Source organism: Elephas maximus, chromosome 1 (assembly GCF_024166365.1).
Source record: "Elephas maximus indicus isolate mEleMax1 chromosome 1, mEleMax1 primary haplotype, whole genome shotgun sequence".
Taxonomy (NCBI): Eukaryota; Metazoa; Chordata; class Mammalia; order Proboscidea; family Elephantidae; genus Elephas; species Elephas maximus.
The window spans coordinates 133172358-133191231 of NC_064819.1; the positions used below are offsets into that span (position 1 = coordinate 133172358).

The 18874-nt window shown below is 36.0% G+C and overlaps 1 protein-coding gene across 1 annotated transcript in view; it reads left to right on the top strand.

The window, feature by feature from the left end:
* The window catches only part of COL19A1 (collagen type XIX alpha 1 chain), a 376494-nt gene that overhangs the window by 76137 nt on the left and 281483 nt on the right, over positions 1 to 18874 (top strand). The window contains exons 7-9 of the mRNA XM_049873731.1: positions 4076 to 4156; positions 7770 to 7895; positions 9196 to 9258. Coding sequence (XP_049729688.1) covers positions 4076 to 4156; positions 7770 to 7895; positions 9196 to 9258 — 270 coding nt within the window. The remainder of the gene's footprint in view (positions 1 to 4075; positions 4157 to 7769; positions 7896 to 9195; positions 9259 to 18874) is intronic.

Consider the following 18874-nt stretch of genomic DNA (forward strand, 5'->3'; position numbering starts at 1 on the left):
ATTTTATTTCCAAAGTACAATTCTGTGCAAATACATATTTTGCCAGTTTATTACTTTCTTAAGATTCCTGTAGGAGGAAATTATATATGTAGTATATAATGTATGTGTGTGTGTGTATAATATATTTTTACTCAATTAATATAATTTTAAATTGTTTCTTCTTAGAGATAGTGAATACATCAGTGAGAATGTCAGAACTAGGGCTCAATGATGATCAGCAAAATAGCCCAGAGCAGAAGTAGCCAACCCTGTGGACAAGACATCATGGCGTCATGGAAAGCCAGTTGGCTTGGGTGTCAGACTAATGTTGTTGTTAGGTGCCATGGAGTCAGTTCCAGCTCGGTAACGACCCTATGCACAGCAGAATGAAACACTTCCAGGTCCAGCACCATCCCCACAATCACTGCTATGTTTGAGCCTATTGTTGTAGCCATTATGTTAATCCATCTTGTTGAGGGTCTTCCTCTTTTTCATTGACCCTCTACCTTACCAAGCATGGTGTCCTTCTCCAGAGAGTGATCCCTTCTGATAACATGTCCAAAGTATATGAGACAAAGTCTCACCATCCTGGCTTCTAAGAAGCATTCTGGCTTTACTTCTTGGAAGACAGGTTTGTTCGTTCTTCTGGCAGTCCATGGTATATTCAGTATTCTTCGCCAGTACCATATTTTAAAGGCATCTATTCTTTGGTCTTCCTTATTTATCGTCTAGCTTTTGCATTCGTATTAGGCAATTGAAAATACCATGCCTTGGGTCAAGTGCACCTTAGTCCTCAAAGTGACATCTTTGCTTTTTAACAGATCGATTTTTTTAAATCCTGGATTCAGCTATGTAACTATTAAAATTTTGGCAAAGAATTAATTTGTCTGAGCCTCAGTTTCTTCAATTATAAAATAGAGCTGGTAAAGTTACTAGTGATAATTGTATAAAATATGTGCTATAGAGTGTTAAATACGTGGTCAGTTCTCTGTAAACTCATTTATCTATTTGGGCCAGACATTGCATTCAACTCTGAAATATAAGGGTGGAAAAAAATGCTATTCCCGCTCTTAAAAATCTCAAAATCTAATGGAAGTATTAAAGTCTATGTCAGTACGTGGTGGCTGCATTATCAATTATAATAACACCACCAATACTAGACAGACCAGATGGAGTAGGGAAGTAGTTTCAGAAAGTTCCCTCAGAAGGCAAAAAGAGGAAGTGGGGACCAGCAGATTGGACATCAGAGGATATGACTTTCAGCAGTATGTAGAGTATAGGCAGATAGGAAGTCAGTTTTGGGGAATTCTAGCAGCAGCAGTGGAGACCTTACCACAAGTACAGGAGTTGGGACTTGAATGTGTTTCTTATAAGACCTGTGAGGGTAAGGTGGGCCCTGGCTCCAGAACTGGAAGAGCCAAAGACCGCACTGAGATAAATTCATCAGTGGGGCAATATCAACAGAAGAGGAACCAGTTATTGCAAGAGCAGTATCCAGGTTTGGAATTCAGCCTCTGAATGTCGAATGTTCTGTGATCCATGTCTCACTAACTTCCCACCCAAGGCAAGAGTTGATTGCAGAACCTGAGGCCGAAGAATGTCACATGTGTTGTTACGAAAAGGACATAATGTAAAAATTATAGTATTGCAGTGATTTCATAGTTTGATGTAGGATCTTGGTTCATTAGAGGATAAAATTAAAGGGATACCAAAATAATGCAGTATTTTTAGGAGGCAGTAACTGTTTAAGTTAAATACACAAAGTACATATTTTATATTTTGAAGATCTTTGGTCCTACTAAAACTTAACCCGCTGCCATCGAGTCAGTTCTGACTCATAGTGACCCCATAGGGTTTCCAAGGCTGTAAATTTCTACAGAAGCAGACTGCCACATCTTTCTCCCACGGAGCCACTGGTGGTTATGAACTGCCAACCTTTCAGTTAGCAGTCAATTATTATCATCTCCCATACAAGCTTTCTGATTCTTAAGATCTGTTGTAGTGCAAAAATGTTCTGTTTATTCAAAAAGTATGTTATTGGAAAGGAAATTCTATTGATGGGGTTTTATTTTGCATATACTATCCGTGTGCAGTTGTGAGAAAGAGATAGGTGACAAAACTGATATAAATGAATTTGTTTTTTTTGACAAATCTCCAGTGTGGCAAGAGTCAGTATAGCCCTAGCCCTAAGCATTCTCCTTCTAAAGTGCTGTAACTAATAAATAAATAAATAAGAAAGAAAGAAAACACAATTAAACTATGCTGATTGGAGTTTCAGTGTCATGGGTACTTGATTGTTTTCCAGTCCTTTGAAAGTTGGGAATCTGTCCTTAAAAAAAAAATTAGTTAAGTAAAATAATTTGTATGAAGGGCCTGGCACAGTGGATGGTACATAATAGGATTTCAATACTTATTGGCTATTTTAATAACAATGATGATGATAAATGAAAAGTTTTAGTTGAGAAGAATATTAATTAATTAGAGCCCCCATACTTCATTCTACATAATTGGTACATTATTACCTAGTATTTCCTTAGACGATGTAAGATAGTGTATTTAAACTTCACAAATAAAAGTTAACTATTAACGACCTTGCAGAAAGTTATAGAAAAGAAATCATTAAATTTCATTTAGTCCCAGAGTTTTATACTGGGTGCAAATCTTAGGCTGCTCAGGAATTCACAAAATTTCTGGAGTTCTTAATGCTTTCTATGAGGTGAATTGATTTTGTTCATCTCTGCATAGAGTAAACATTTTAGATTTTTCTTCCCTTTTTGCTTTTTTTTGGTGTTGGGGTAGAGATTCAGAACTAATCACAAACCCAAAACCCAAACACCTGCCATCGAGTTGATTCCAACTCATAGCGACCCTATAGGACAGAGCAGAACTGCCCAATAGAGTTTCCAAGGAGCGCCTGGCGGATTTAAACTGCTGACCTCTTGGTTAGCAGCCGTAGCACTTAACCACTATGCCACCAGGGTTTCCTCAGAACTAATCACAGATGTCTTCTATTATCATAGCATTAGTTATTGTAATATATGTTACAGTTGAGTCTTTCTATAGGAAGTACTTATTGGTCTTAAAGTAATGCATAATGTATTTCTGTTACATTGGGAGGCAAAGAAAGGGTGGAGAAGGGCAGGGGGAGGAAGAAACAGGAAGGAAGAGGTTGTTCCTGACCTATATTATATGTCGTATCTATAATACTATCAATTGTTAGTTAAATTACTAAATTCAAAACCACAAACTAACTTCACAGTCTCAGTCAGTAACCACTCTTATATAAAGCATTATTTAATACAACATTTCAGTACTTAGGGAATGCAAGCCACCCATTTAAGCACCTATCGTATTGATATTTTATCAATAGTAAAAAAAAAAAAATTTTTTATACTATTTATTTACTCTTGGATGGTTGTTTGATCTTATATTTAAAGAACTGATTATACTTTCCTTGAAGTACTTTTAATTTCATGTCCAAATGCCAAAAAATGTGAATCTGCTGAGCAAATAGCAGGAATCAATTATTTTTATAAAAGATTGTGAATCTTACTCAGGATTATCCCAGTGTAATATAAAATCCATAGGTCTTAAATAAAATCCATGAAACATAGATACAAATTAAATGCTTTTTTTTTTCTCTTTGGGAAGTGTACATCTGCTTCAGTGCCTCAAATAGGAAAGCTGGAACTACAGCATGTACTTTTGACATTGCTTTTTCTCTGGAATTTTTTACTTTGAAATATTCTTATTTTGTGGGCACATTTTCTTGTAATGCGTGACAAAAACTTCCTTCAATTAAATGTTACTTTTTCATTGGTTTGACACAATTGAAGTTTCCAATTGCTTTCATTACTTGATTTCCTGTATCTTTAGGTGTGTCTTCATCATTGAATCTATGTCTGTGTCTCAAAAGGTCCATAAAATCGTGAATCCAAAATTAAATAAAAACATTAATAGTATCTACCAGCAATTTATTTAGCTTCCTTTTTCTTTTGAATTAAATCATCAGAGTTCATAAATGTCTAAATGTGATTCTTAAAAAAAAGTAACACACAAAAACTGATGATATGTCTTATTATTAATTTTTTAATAGATTGAACTTCACCAACTTACAATCTACTGCAACTCAAATTTTGTAGCTCAAGAAGCATGTTGTGATGTATCAGATACTAAGGTAAGTTTTTTTGGCATATGAAAGATGTAGCATACCAATTATCTTTTGGTTCCGTAGATTGCATAGTACAAATGTAGAGCAGCACTGAGTATCTTCTATTGAAGCGAGATCAGTAAACTTATTCCAAGTAAGAGAACCTTTTTAGGGTTTTTCCATAGATCGTCCACAATTTTTTTGCCAGCGTTCCCTCCTGAACTTTAGTGTCAATGTGTCCTCGCTTTGAACTCAACATAACTGAAAGGAAATTTATGCCTTTCTCCCTAAACTATATTTCTGACAGTAGCATCATCATTCTTCAGTCACAGAGGCTTTAAATCTTTGATCATACCCCGTTCTCATTCATTTCTGTCTTCTAGCTTGTCAACCATCCTGGCTTGTTGACTTTTGTGATAGATTTTTCATCCACATCTTCCTCTCCCCTTTCACTGCTGTGGTCTGCCTTTACCTCATGCCTGAATTGTTGCTTTATCCTGCTAACTGCCTGTCATATCATCAGTCCTTTTGTTCCCCCAGCATAACCAGAGTAAGTCCTGAAACACTACTTTTGTATATATTCACTTTTTCCAGCAATCATTTATTATCCCAAAACACAGAACTTCCTGACACTGCTAAGGAACAGAGCTAACAAACCCAAGTAAGGTACATTCCCTGCCCCCATTCATCTCGTTCTCAAAGCAAAACAGGTGACTCCCTGTTGGCAACAAAATATAGATATATATTTTTTTTTAATTTTTTCAACCACATTTTAGATTTATTAAGAGGACGGACTATCTTTTATACTTTTCTTTTTCAGTCCTAGTGCTTTTGCATAGTAGGTAGCCAAAACTTTGTTTCTTAATTTGTTGAAGATAGATGGAACAGAAAGGTAGTTGAAAGGAACAAATTCTAAAATTATTACAGAAAGAAAAATTAAAAAAGGCAAAAAGTGCTTTCTGTTTGTATCTTAGATTTTCCAAAAGTTCTACAATTATTATGAAAAAAAAAGAAAGTTTAATCAATAATGTAGAAATTCAAAACTATTGTTTAGCTTCTGTAGCACACTTTGGGCTCGTACAGTAAGAATGTACCCAACAGATTCAAAGCATAGCTGTCTTTCAGATGTTATATGTTTTGCTTATGTAATTTACCTTTGTAAAGCATATCTCCAGCTCATTTTATGGCTCTCGTTCCAAGTACAATGAAAGACAGCCAAATATCTTTCTATAAATATCTAAAAAGATGATTTAGGATGCCAACCTACAGACCTGAAATACCTAGACTTCCTGGAGCCACATATTTAAATCTTGAAGATATTAATTCACCAAAGGTTTTTTAAAAATTGATCATGTATTTTTGTTGTAAGAGCTCTTAAAATAATTTTCCTGATTGAAAAGTAACATAATGATATTTTCATATATTTAAATATTATATTCTTGGCCAATATGCACTATTTTTGTCATTAAAAAATAGACATTTCTACCCAAATTATCAGAAAATTGTTTAAGTGATAATTCGGATGGAGTGGTTTGATGATTAAAGGCAATGACATGACCTCATGTTTTACGAAAAAAAATTTTTTTAATGTTTTACACAGATTATTTTTGAAGTAGTTTTAAAAAATAGGAAATAAAATAGAAATTTATCCCCAACTATAGAGAAAATACTAAAAGACTGCATATTTTCTTGCTGACAATATTTGGGAGGTCATCACTATTCATTTAATGATAATAGAAAATTGAAACATTTTACAAATTAAATTTTACAAATGGAAATGTGTAGTTTGGAAGGTACGTGATCATATGGATGCAGCTAAGTGCATTTGATTTACTTCAGGTACCAACTCTATTTTTTTTTTTTCCAAAATGTTTTAAACTTGGAAATTTTTAATGTAATTGTTTAAAAAATCTAATTTTGTCTTTGGATTTCAAATCACACAGGTATTTCATTGTTAATATTTTATGGGGCATTTCAAAGATGAAATTTATTCAACGTAATCTATGCACATGCGTCTTTGCTTCAATTAAATCAGGATTTCAGTTTCTGAAGCAGTTAAGTTCCAGGACTAGACACACAGGCTGGATGAAGAACAAATATGAATAGAAGGAGGAAATCAATAACATTTATTGGAAATAAGTGAAATGTGATTAAAATTTTAAGGGCTAATTAACCAAATATGTGTTAAATTAAAGCCAGAAGTTTTACAAGGGGAGGAATCCTTAGTTGTATGTTTTATGTCCCCTTTAGGCACTTTTTTGGGAGTGTGTACAGCTTTATAGTGAAGCCAGACATTATCTTAAAGTTGTTTAAATCCCAGAATTAATATAGTGACTCTGTTATCTAAAGCAAAATTGTGAACCCTAAGAGGGTCTTGGTTATCTAACTGGGAACCCGTGGGGCAAAACTTGGCTGGAAAATCCTGTAAAATCATGTGAGATAAATTAACTGTTTTGGTGATAACCTTATGTCATTCTAATGTGGCTTTTAGACTTACAGACTTGGAAATGTATTAGAATAACTAAATAGTTGATCATTAAATCCAGAAGGAGTAGATACGAAAAAACTAGTGGTGAGGATAGGAAACTAGTTGTGGTATTTCTGGGTGCTATTTTTGTTAACAATTTTTTATTGTTAATTCTCACAAGTGTTAGAATGCTACCCCTTTTTCAGAATAAATTTTTGTTGCGAAAGTAACGCAATGCTTATTATAGAAAACTTGAAAAACAATTGAGTTCAACGAAAGCAAATACCAACCATTATCTCATCATGGTAGATAGCCACAAACAAAATTTTACTTTTATATTCTTCCAGTATTTTTCCATGAGTATACGATTTTTAGTATACCAAATAACATGTGAACATTTTCCCCTAACATTTTGCCCTCTTGAAATTGCGAATTTAGAGTTATAGACCATGATAAGGGGCCTGATAAATGCTGAGAAGAAAGAATTCATTTATCCTCCTCAAATTCATCTTGATTAATTATTTAAGAGAAAATAAATTCATTGCTTTAGAATAAAATTTCATTTTGTATTGTCCAACATGTTCAGAATCCACTGGATAAGTATAAAATCCACCACTTACCTGTGGTGGAGGTAGAAATCTTTTTAATATCTTTAAAGGACAGTGGAAGAGAAGAAGTTATATTTTGATAACATAAACCACCTCATCTTAGAGTATAAAAGAAATGTTTTATACTTTACATGACTTTACAGCCATCTTGCTGAAGTAAACTGTTTTGAAAGTTCAAATGATTTGCTTTTAATTTTTGTTCCTAGAAGACATATACAGATATTATTTGTATATTTTATTATAACAACTGTTATAAATGATTGGTATTACTGTACTTGTCATAAGTAGTCACCTCATATACCTGTAGGAGTCCTCGCTAAAAACACAGTCCTCCTGTGTTTTTACGTAGATTTCTCTTGTGTTGCCGGTGTAATGAAACACCAAGGAGACTCAGTGAAACAGCAAGGGTGTGATAACTTTGACACACTGGTGTCTACTTAAGATTAGTAAGAAGGTAGTTCTTGCCAGCACCCCCAACCATTGCTAGTTCGGTAGGAGCCAGAGTTGGGAATGTCATAGTGTTTAAAATCGGCCATATTCCCTAAATTTTCTTTTTGAATTTTAGTGTCCAGAGCAGGATGGCATTGGAAGTACTGCATCATTATCAGTAACCGCTCATGCCAGTAAAATGTCAGCGTATTTGCCAGCAAAGCAGGAACTTAAAGACCAGTGCCAGTGCATTCCAAACAAGGTATGCTGGTCTTAAGCTTTCAGTGCCCACTGAGAGGACACTCCAGAGAGTGAGTCTGGCTCCTTGAATTTGGCCTCTGGTGTACAGAACATGTCTTGCCCTGTAATGCTAGTTGAATCAAATTCCTAAGCCACTCAGCCACTGGGGTGGGTTAAGAGAAGGGGACTGGGAAGAGGGTGTCTTGGGTTTTACCTGGATAGTTCTGAGTCCATTGGACCTCACTTCCAGGGTATGAATTGGAGTGAATAGAAAGGTGAAGTACTTTTACTTAATGAGTGCCAGGAATAGGCTTCAGTTCTGGTAATTCTGGCAACAGTTGAAGGAGACACAGTGCCTACTCTTGAACAAACATAAACAAAGATATGCTACATAGTCTTTCTTTGTTGTGTAGAGAGTGTATTCGTCCAATATCCAGTATCCCAAAGTTCAAGCCACCTGCCTCCCTCTGCCACACGTTATATAGGGAATATGCAGAGGGACTCTATTTTTGCTCTAAAAATTTGCTTCTCTTGTACCAGTATGGTGCCTAGCCACAGAAGCTGGGCCCATGGAGTTATGTGGCCTTCTTTAGCGGACATTAATAGCAATCATAAGGCATACGGCAAGAGTATGCTGAGCACTTCATAGTGGTTTTCTCCTAAGTCAGCACTCAAAGAAAAGAAAAAGGAAAGGAGAGCTTGCCTCAGTTCCTAGAGCCAACTTTCCTCTCACACTGAGACCTAATAATTATCTTTAGACTTGACCCATCCTGTTAACACTTGACTTCCTGGTTGAAGCAGTAGAGCTGGGGCTAGGTTAAAGGTTTAGAGGAGCCTACCATTTCCTCTAGTGACATTGTGTAGTAAAAACAGAAACCCATTGCAATCAAGCCAATTTCAACTCATAGCGACCCCATAGAACAGAATAGAACTGTCCCATAGGATTTCCAAGGCTGTAAATCTTTATGGAAGCAGACTGCCACACCTTTCTCCCACAGAGTGGCTGGTGGGTTTGAACCACTGACCTTTTGGTTAGCAGCCACACATTTAACCACTGTACCGGTAAGCTCCATGAAAAAAGCGAGTACAAGGTGCAGGGGGCAATGGGAAAGCAACACGTAGCCCAGCTTGAAGATCTTGAAGAGTGAGCAATAGTCAGTCTCATGAACAAGGGAAAAAGGGCATTCCATTGGAGAGCCAGCATCAACTCAGGGGAGAGAAAAAGCTTTATCTTATTGTTGTCAGCTTCACATTTATAAAAAATTTGGTTTTAGATCAATATGATGGAATTTTTTATAACACAGAAATTTATTTTTGCTCAGGGAGAAGCAGGATTGCCAGGCGCTCCAGGTTCACCTGGTGAGAAAGGCGATAAAGGAGAGCCGGTAAGACACAACCCGACATTGTCAGGACAAATAGGATTTGTTCAAAAGTGACTTGAAAATGTGTCCATGTAATTTTTCTATGTTTCGTACAAATCATAAGTTTCTGTAAAGGGCTATCAGTGACAAAAATCAAAATATTTATCATTGAACTGAGGATTCATCAGCATTCAAGTCTGCTTTTGAGCCCATACTGAAAGGCTGGAATAAAATTTGAAAAGACCTAGACCCCAAATCTTTGTGCCTGTAAAGCCCTAAACAAAATTGTGAAGGAGAAAAGCTTAATTTTTAGTTGTTCCCTAGCCTTGTTTAGCATTCTCTTCTCCAGATACCCAATGAAACTCTTTTGTCTGCTGACACGTCCCCACTGAAGATTATTCTTCACCCTCCCTGCAAAAAAAAAAAAAAGTTTTTTTTTTCCTTGCGATTTATTTAAACAATTAACCTTTATTGAATACCTTTTGTATGTAAAGCATATTGCTGAGTGTTACGGGAGATATAAAGAAGTATAGGATATATTCCCTATTCTCAGGGATTTTACATGCAGAAGATAGTGACATCTTACAAGGCTGTACATGTTGAGTGTTTTCGGAGAGCTGCAAGTGTCCTAGACCATGATTTGGGGATGGAGGGAGTTTCGTGGAGGAGATCATGATTGAGCTGGACCTCGAAGAATGTAATTCTGAAAGGCAATATCCCACACTTAGAGCTTTCCCTTTCCATTCTCCCCACCTCTGTCAAAACTTAACTATCCTGTTTCTCATTCTTTAGAGTCATGTTTTTTGTTAGTTAACCAGGTAAGTTAATTTGTGCTAAGGTTCGGAGTCGATTATTTTTTTGTTATCTTTCCAAGGTGAAACATATTTAAATTCAATTTGTGCCTTAACTTGGAAGGAATTCCATGATTCTAACTTACTTATATAATCTACTTGGACCTCTTATTTTGAAAAGCAATGTCTGAGCAATGAATGATCCCTCAAAATTGCACAGCAAACTTCAGCAAGGCGAGGAAGAGGACTGCAGTCACTTGACTCCCAAGGGAATGTTGGCACGTTGTACCTTGTATGGGAGCTTCAGGCAGTTCAACATGTGTTTGAGAAAAGATCTGGGGAGGGGCATTTATATTTACTCTCAAAATCACATTGTTGGTAGGTAACTTTGCTTTCAATATCATGTATGAGAATTAAAAATAATTGAAAAATATTGGTTCTAAGGACTACTCCAATCAATACCAAAAAAAAAAAAAAAATCTGTTGCTGTCAAGTCGATTCTGACCCTATAGGACAGAGTAGAACTGCTGCACAGAGTTTTCAAGGAGTGCCTGGTGGATTCAAACTGATGACCTTTTAGTTAGCAGCCCTAACACTTAACCACTAAGCCACGAATAACTATTAATTGAGTGTTTCCATGTCCCAAACACTGGGCAGAATGCTTTAGATATGTTATCATATTTGATCCCTACAACAGCTCTTCATGCTAGCTATTAACATTGTCGTATCACAATATTTTGTCATTTTACAAAATTGAGGTTTAGGGAAGTCAAATTATTGCCCAAGGTCACATGACTTATAAATGGTCAGATTGGGACCTGAACCCAGACCTGTTGACTCCAGTGTCCTCCTCTTAACTGCTATGCATCGTGAAGGCTACTCTATACTTTTAAAAGCACTTTAGTATTATTTAGTTATCTGTGTTCTTTGATCAGAGTACTTTTGTTACTTTCTGCTTCGAATACCTTATTTTATCCTTACACCCTTATAAAGAATCTTAATTTTGCAGTGGAGAGAATAAAGCATAGATAAAATGATGTGTCCCAGGTAACACAATTAAGAAGACTCAGAGTAGAAAGATTTCTGGATTAACTCCTCTCTGGTTGGCAGTGTGAACTTGGCCAAGGCACCCAGCCTCTCCATGTTTCATTTTCTTTATCTAAAAGGGGGGCTTATCATATATCTGTTCTTCCTACATCATAAGGTTGACACAGAAGTGCATTAGAAAGCCATAAATTCACATTTCTTAACATACTTTCCAGTTCTTTGATTTACCAATTTTATCAAGCTTAAAATCTACTGGTCTAGGAAGAAATTTCTCATGTGTTGATATTAGAGAGGGTACGGTACTTTAAAAATACCCTTACTGCTTTTAAAAATATTTCTGTGTCAGAAGTGTGGTTTTATTTGAGTAATTATTCAGAAAATCATTAAATCACCTTTAAATGGTTTTTTAAAAATTATATACTGTGCTACTCCTGTTAGGGCATATGAGATATATATCTTATAAAGATACATTCTTTCCTCCATGCTCTTTAATCATAAGTAGATCTCATACTTCAACAACTGGATATTGATTCTTTCCTTTCCTGGCACTTGTAATAAACATGGATGTATTGTTCCATGTTAAGCCGATAATGGGTCCCTTCCTCTTCTTATCCCGCTATGTGATCCTGCGACTTCAATATGCAATAAATAAGGCTTTGCTCTGTGTTTGATTGTGACAAAAAATTTCCAGTATTGAACAGGTGCACAAAATAATGCCTACATGACTTAAGATTGAAAGCCTTTTGGCTCCAAGGCATATTGAATAGTTAATTTTGTGAAAGGGATAGAAGTACATTGTTACTAAAGGAACCAGATGTCCTTCTAAATGTTTTCATTTTAGCCTGCAAACCCAAGAAAGAATATTTGAAGTAGGACGGTATATTGAAAAGAGTACCACTTTGGAGCCAGAACCACCTTTTACTTGCTTTGAAAATGGTACTAATACCTCGTCAACAGTTTATTGTGAAGAAGGAATACAATTTAATGTTTATAAAGCACTTAGTACCAGCAACTGGCACATCATAGATATTCAACAAACATGTTTCCTCTGTTTTCCTGTCCACAGTGTAATTGTTCACATATTGAAGGAGTGGTAGACTTAATCCTTTTAGGGTGAGCTTAATTTCTTATGTGGTTTGACAAAAAATGAAGAAATCTTCATTTACAATATAATCCCTTAGAATTTTCAATTGATTAAATGTTTTGCTATATAAAAATCTTGAGTTGTTATTATATTTTTACTTGTAGTAAATGTTAATGGATGAGAGGTCATTTCTTCCAAAGACCACACAATGATTTGAATATTTCCTTCAACTTTGTGTCTTTTGTTCCCAATATTAATTGACAAGACTTTTAATGTATTAGTTTAGGAAGCGATTTTTTGCATTGTTAAACTTAGATAATATTGATTAGGAAATATCCAGTCACAATTACTTTTTCTCATTAACTATAAAATACATACTACTAATCTTTTGGTGCATTTTACCATGCTCTATGAATTAGACAGTTTTTCTGAATAATCATGTAAGTAAATTCTGTCCCACCTAGGCCAGAACACACTAATGGCTTTTTATCTCCCTCAAGATAAACACTGAAGCCCTGACCATAGGCTACAAGGCTTCACATAATCTGTAGAATTCTCCCTACCCCACTCTTAATTTTCAGTATTATTATCTACCTTCTCCCCTGTTCATTCCTGCTCCAAAGTCTTTATACCAGGTTGTATTTGCCTGGAATGTTCTTCCAAGATATCCACTTGGTTCTCACCTCTACATCATTTAAGTCCTTGCTCGTAAGTCATCTTAAAATAGATCTATTCTGACATTTCTGTGTAAAATACATCCCTGCAGCCCCCTCTGTCTTCTTATAGCACTTTTATGGCCACCCGACATGTTACTGTTATGCATTTATTTCCCTATTAGTTTTGAGAGCTCTTGGGTTGGTTCTGATAGTTAGAACACTACATAGTAGGAGCTAAAAATATGTTGAATGAATGAATGAACACTATACATCAAGGAAAATCTAAATCATCAACTCAACTATGGAACCTACAAGTTCTACTCCCCAGTTGCCCATGGAACTCTGCCAAGCAGGGCAAAAAGTCAATATGCAAGGAGAGAGCTGGATAAGCTAATAGACACTGTTGTTATTGTAAAGTGCCCTCGAGTCGATTCCGACTCATAGCGACCGTATGTACAACATAAGGAAACACTGCCCAGTCTTGCCCCATGCCCACGACTGTTGTTATGCTTGAGCCCATTGTTTCAGTCACTGTGTCAGTCCATCTCATTGAGGGTCTTCCTCTTTTTTGCTGACCTTCTACTTTACCAAGCATGATGTCCTTCTCCAGGGACTGATCCTTCCTGACAACATGTCCAAGGTATGTAAGATGCTATCCTTGTTTCTAAGGAACTTTCTGGTTGTACTTCTTCCACGACAGATTTGTTCGTCCTTTTGGCAGTCCATCATATATTCAATATTCAATATTCTACGCCAACACCACAATTTAAAGGCATCAATTCTTCTCTGATCTTCCTTATTCATTGTCCAGCTTTCCTGTGCATATGGTGTGATTGAAAATACCATGGCTTGGGTCAGGCACACCTTAGTCTTCAAGGTGACATCTTTGCTTTTCAACACTTTAAAGAGGTCTTTTGCAGCAGATTTTCCCAATGCAGCGCATCTTTTGATTTCTTGACTGCTGCTTCCATGGCTGTTGATTGTGGATCCAAGTAAAATGAAATCTTTGACAACTTCAATCTTTTCCCTCTTTATCATGATGTTGCTTATTGATGCAGTTGTGAGGATTTTTGTTTTCTTAATGTTGAGTTGTAATCCATACTGAAGGCTATGATCTTTGATCTTCACCAGTAAGTGCTTCAAGTTCTCTTCACTTTCAGCAAGTAAGATTGTGTCATCTGTGTAACGCAGGTTATTAATGAGTCTTCCTCCAATCCTGATGCCCCTTTATCCTTCATATAGTTCACCTTCTTGGATTATTTGCTCAGCATACAGATTGAATAAGTATGGTGAAAGGATAGAACCCTGAAGTACACCTTTCCTGATTTTAAACCACGCAGTATCTCCTTGTTCTGTCTGAACAACTGCCCCTTTATCTATGTACAGGTCCCTCATGAGCACAATTTAGTGTTCTGGAATTCCCATTCTTTGAAGTGTTATCCGTAATTTGTTATGATACACACAGTTGAATGCCTTTGGATAGTCCGTAAAACACAGGTAAACATCTTTCTGATATTCTTTGCTTTCAGCCAGGATCCATATGACATCAGCAGTGATATCCATGTTTCCACGTCCTCTTCTGAATCCAGCCTGAACTTCTGGCAGTTTCCTGTTGATATACTGCCATAGCTGCTTTTGAATGACCTTCAGCAAAATTTTACTTGCATGTGATATTAATGATATTGTTCTATAATTTCCACATTCAGTTGGATCACCTTTCTTGGGAATAGGCTTAAATATGGATCTCTTCCAGTCAGTTGGCCAGGTGGCCATCTTCCAAATTTATTGGCATAGACAAGTGAGCACTTCCAGTGCTGCATCCATTTGCTGAAACATCTCATTTGATATTCCGTCAATTCCTGGAGCTTTGTTTTTCTCCAGTGCCTTCAGTGCAGCTTGGACTTCTTCCTTCAGTACCATTGGTTCCTGATCATGTGCTGCCTTTTGAAATGGATGAATGTCGACTAATTCTTTTTGGTATAATGACTCTGTGTATTCCTTCCGCCTTCTTTTGATGCTTCCTGCATCGTTTAGTATTTTCCCCATAGAATCCTTCACTATTGCAAATCGAGTCTTAAATTTTTTCTTCAGTTCTTTCAGCTTGAGAAATGCCAAGCCTGTTCTTCCCTTTTGGTTTTCTATCTCCAGCTCTTTGCACATGTCAGTATAATACTTTACTTTGTATTCTTGAGCTGCCCTTTGAAATCTTCTGTTCAGTTCTTTTACTTCATCATTTCTTCCTTTTGCTTTAGCTGCTCGATGTTCAAGAACAAGTTTCAGAGTCTTTTCTGACATGCATTTTGTTCTTTTCTTTCTTTCTGGTCTTTTTAATGACCTCTTGCTTTCTTCACATATGATGTCCTTGATGTCATTCCACAACTCATCTGGTGTTCAGTCATTAGTGTTCAGTGCATCAAATATATCGTTGAGATGGTCTCTAAATTCAGGTGGGGTGTACTCGAGGTCGCACTTTGGCTCTCATGGACTTGTTCTAATTTTCACCAGTTTCAACTTGAGCTTGCATATGAACAATTCATGGTCTATTCTGCAGTCATCCCCGGCCTCGCTCTGACTCATGATATTGAGCTTTTCCATCATCTCTTTCCATAGATGTAGTTGATATGATTCCTTTGTATTCCATCTGGCAAGGCCATGTGTATAGTCACCATTTATGTTGGTAAAAAATGGTATTTGCAATGAATAAGTCATTGGTCTTGCAAAATTCTATCATGTGATCTCTGGCATCATTTCTATCACCAAGGCCATATTTTCCAACTATTGATCCTACTTCTTTGTTTCCAACTTTCACATTCAGTCACCAGTAATTATCAACACATCCTGATTGCATGTTTGATCAATTTCAGACTGCAGAAGCTGGTAAAAATCTTCTATTTCTTCATCTTTGGCCTTAGTGCTTGGTTCATAAATTTGAATAATAGTTGCATTAACTGGTCTTCCTTGTAGGTGTGTGGATATTATCCTATCACTGGTAGCATTGTACTTCAGGATAGATCTTGAAATGTTCTTTTTGATGATGAATGTAATGCCATTCCTCTTCAAGTTGTCATTCCTGGCGTGGTAGACCATATGATTGTCTGATTCAGAATGGCCAAATCATAGAAGAGTGTTATATACAATTTGCATTTTTCCCTTTAAAAAACAGAAGTTTTTTTACACATATTGACCTGATTAGTTTCAGCTTTGTATCACCAGTTAGTCAGTGAGGGATCAAAAATGTTTTTGAAAAAGTCAAAAGCTTTGCCATGATTTAATATTTATCTTTATTTTCTTATCTTTTCATCCACACTATGATGTTTCATTAATGTGATTTACTGTTTTTTTTCTTTTTAATAAACCTATTGATTCCCTTTTACGTGATAAGATAGTTAGAAATACCACTGCTTTTATTTGAACACCTAGTTGTAATTAGTATTCTGTAGCAGGTCACTGGATCAAACCATTCTAACCATGCCCTCTGTCTAAGATGAAACTCTGTATGACATTATTTGAAATAATAATTAATACTTTTCTTTCATTCAGACTCAATTATGGTAATTTTCTGAATCTTTTAATTCCCTTTTCTTAGCAAGTGTAGTTAGCAGCCTAATTACTTAGCAACCACATTACTTTCTCAGTTCTTTAAGACCCTTCCTAATACCTACACCCACTTAAGAGTTGAGATTCTCTTGGATTTTTGAAAATAGCAGCTCAATTTCAGTGTTTTTGAATCTAAGGGGAAGTGTGATTTGAGTTCTATTTTGGGAATAATTTTTCAGTTTATTTTTGAATTATTATTTTCCATATCTTCATTTAATTTCTCAAAAAGTGTTGGCTTTATGAGATAATTGTTTTGCTGACATTCTTTTCAAAAAAAATCAAAACAATTTTAAATGGAACAAAGAAGTTAACTTATTTGACTTTTTAGTCAGAAATCTTTGTATTGGTTCCTTTCTAATTCTCCAACTTCCCACCCCACTATAGAAGTTTCCTTCTTGAATGTGTTAACCCACAGAATACTACTGAGTTTCCCTTATTTTTTTTTTTTCCAACTTAACATTATACATACACCCATCCTGGGACCACCTCACACCAACTTAAAAAAAAAAAAGAATCAAAACAGGTTTATAATTTTTTTAAAGAATGAATATTTTCCTTGTGTAATAACTTCAAAGAAGTGGGATTTAATATGCTTTTTAACATCTTTGCTTAGATTAAAGAAATGAATCTTTTTTCATCCTTTCTAACTCAATATTCAATATATTGAATTAATCAACAGGTTTTGTGTGTGTGTGGTGGGGAGGTATTTACCAATCTAATATAATCTCATTTAGTCTACAGAACTTGGAGCTGAAAGGTGTTAGTAAAACTCAAACTTCAAATTAATGTATAATATCAGCATAATAATGGCATTATATGCTCACAAAATTACAGTATATTTCCTGGCCTCTAAGCTAAATCAAACCCACTGCCATTGGGTCGATTCTGACTCATAGTGACCCTATAGGACGGAGTACAACTGCCCCATAGAATTTCCAAGGCTGTAAATCCTTATGGAAGCAGACTGCCACATCTTTCTCCCACGGAGTGGCTGGTAGGTTCAAACTGCCAACCTTTCCGTTTTCAGCCGAGTGCTTTAGCCACTGCGCCACCAGAGCTCCTACCAAGCATTAATTATAGTTAGAGAAATTCATTTCAAAAGGTTATATTATTTTCCACTCTTTCGAGGAGTTTATATTAAACTGAATTTGTGGTAGAGCGATCAAGGCAGACATATGTGGCTTCATCAGGTGAATTTTTCCAGTCCTGTTCTACAGTTTTAGTGGACGAGCAGGAAGGCTGACAATTACATTGACACAGACTTGGTTGTTTACCTGGAGGACGTAAAGGTCAGCCACACTAAATGTAACAACAAATATAAAAAAAAAAAAATAGGTACCTTTAAATTCATTTAAACTCATTTCTTGTGTTAATTGAGGTAACAAGAATAGAATCATTCCTTACCTTTGATAAATATGAAAAAATGACAAATCTGAATTACATATTTCTGTGTATTGATAGTCTAATTATAACTCTGATTAGCACTTTGATATTTATTAACCATTGAATGATTATAATAATCAAAAGTATACCTATCGCTCTTCGGAAACCCTGGTGGTGTAGTGGTTAAGAGCTGTGGCTGCTAACTAAAAGGTCGGCAGTTTGAATCTACCAGGTGCTCCTTGGAAACCCTATGGGGCAGTTCTACTCTTTCCTATAGGGTCGCTGTGAGTCAGAATCGACTAGATGGCAATGGGTTTGTTTTTTTGGTTTTATACCACTCATCTGTTGGCTTGTCCTGCTATGGTAGCTTGCATGCTGTTGTGATGCTGGAAGTTATGCCACTAGTATTTCAAATACCAGTAGAGTCACCCATGGTGGATGGGTTTCAGCAGAACTTCCAGACTAAGACAGAATAGGAAGAAGGACCTGGCATTCTACTTCTGAAAAAATAAAAAGGTCAGTGAAAACCTTATGAATGGCAGTGAAACATATAGTTCTTGAAGAAGAGCCCTGCAGGTTGTAAGGCACTCAAAATATGAATGAGGAAGAGCTACCTTGTCAAAATAGAGTTGACCTTAATGATGTAGGTGAAGTAGAGCTTTTGGGAACTTCATTTACTGATGTAGGATGATTCAAAATAAGAAGGAACAGCTGCAAACATCCATTAATAATCAGAACATGGAATGTACAATGTATGAATCTAGAAAAATCGGAAGTTGTCAAAAATGAAATGTGATGCATAAAGATCAATATCCTAGGAAATAGTGAGCTGAAATGAACTGGTGTTGGCCATTTTGCATCAGACAATCATATGGTCCATTACGCTGGGAAGGACAAATTGAAGAGTAATGGTGTTGCATTCACGTCAAAAAGAACATTTCAAGCTCTATCCTGAAGTATAATGTTGTCAGTAATAGGATAATATCCATATGCCTACAAGGAAGACCAGTTAATACTAGTATTATTCAAATTTACACACCAACCATTAAGGCCAAAGATGAAGAAATTGAAGGTTTTTACAA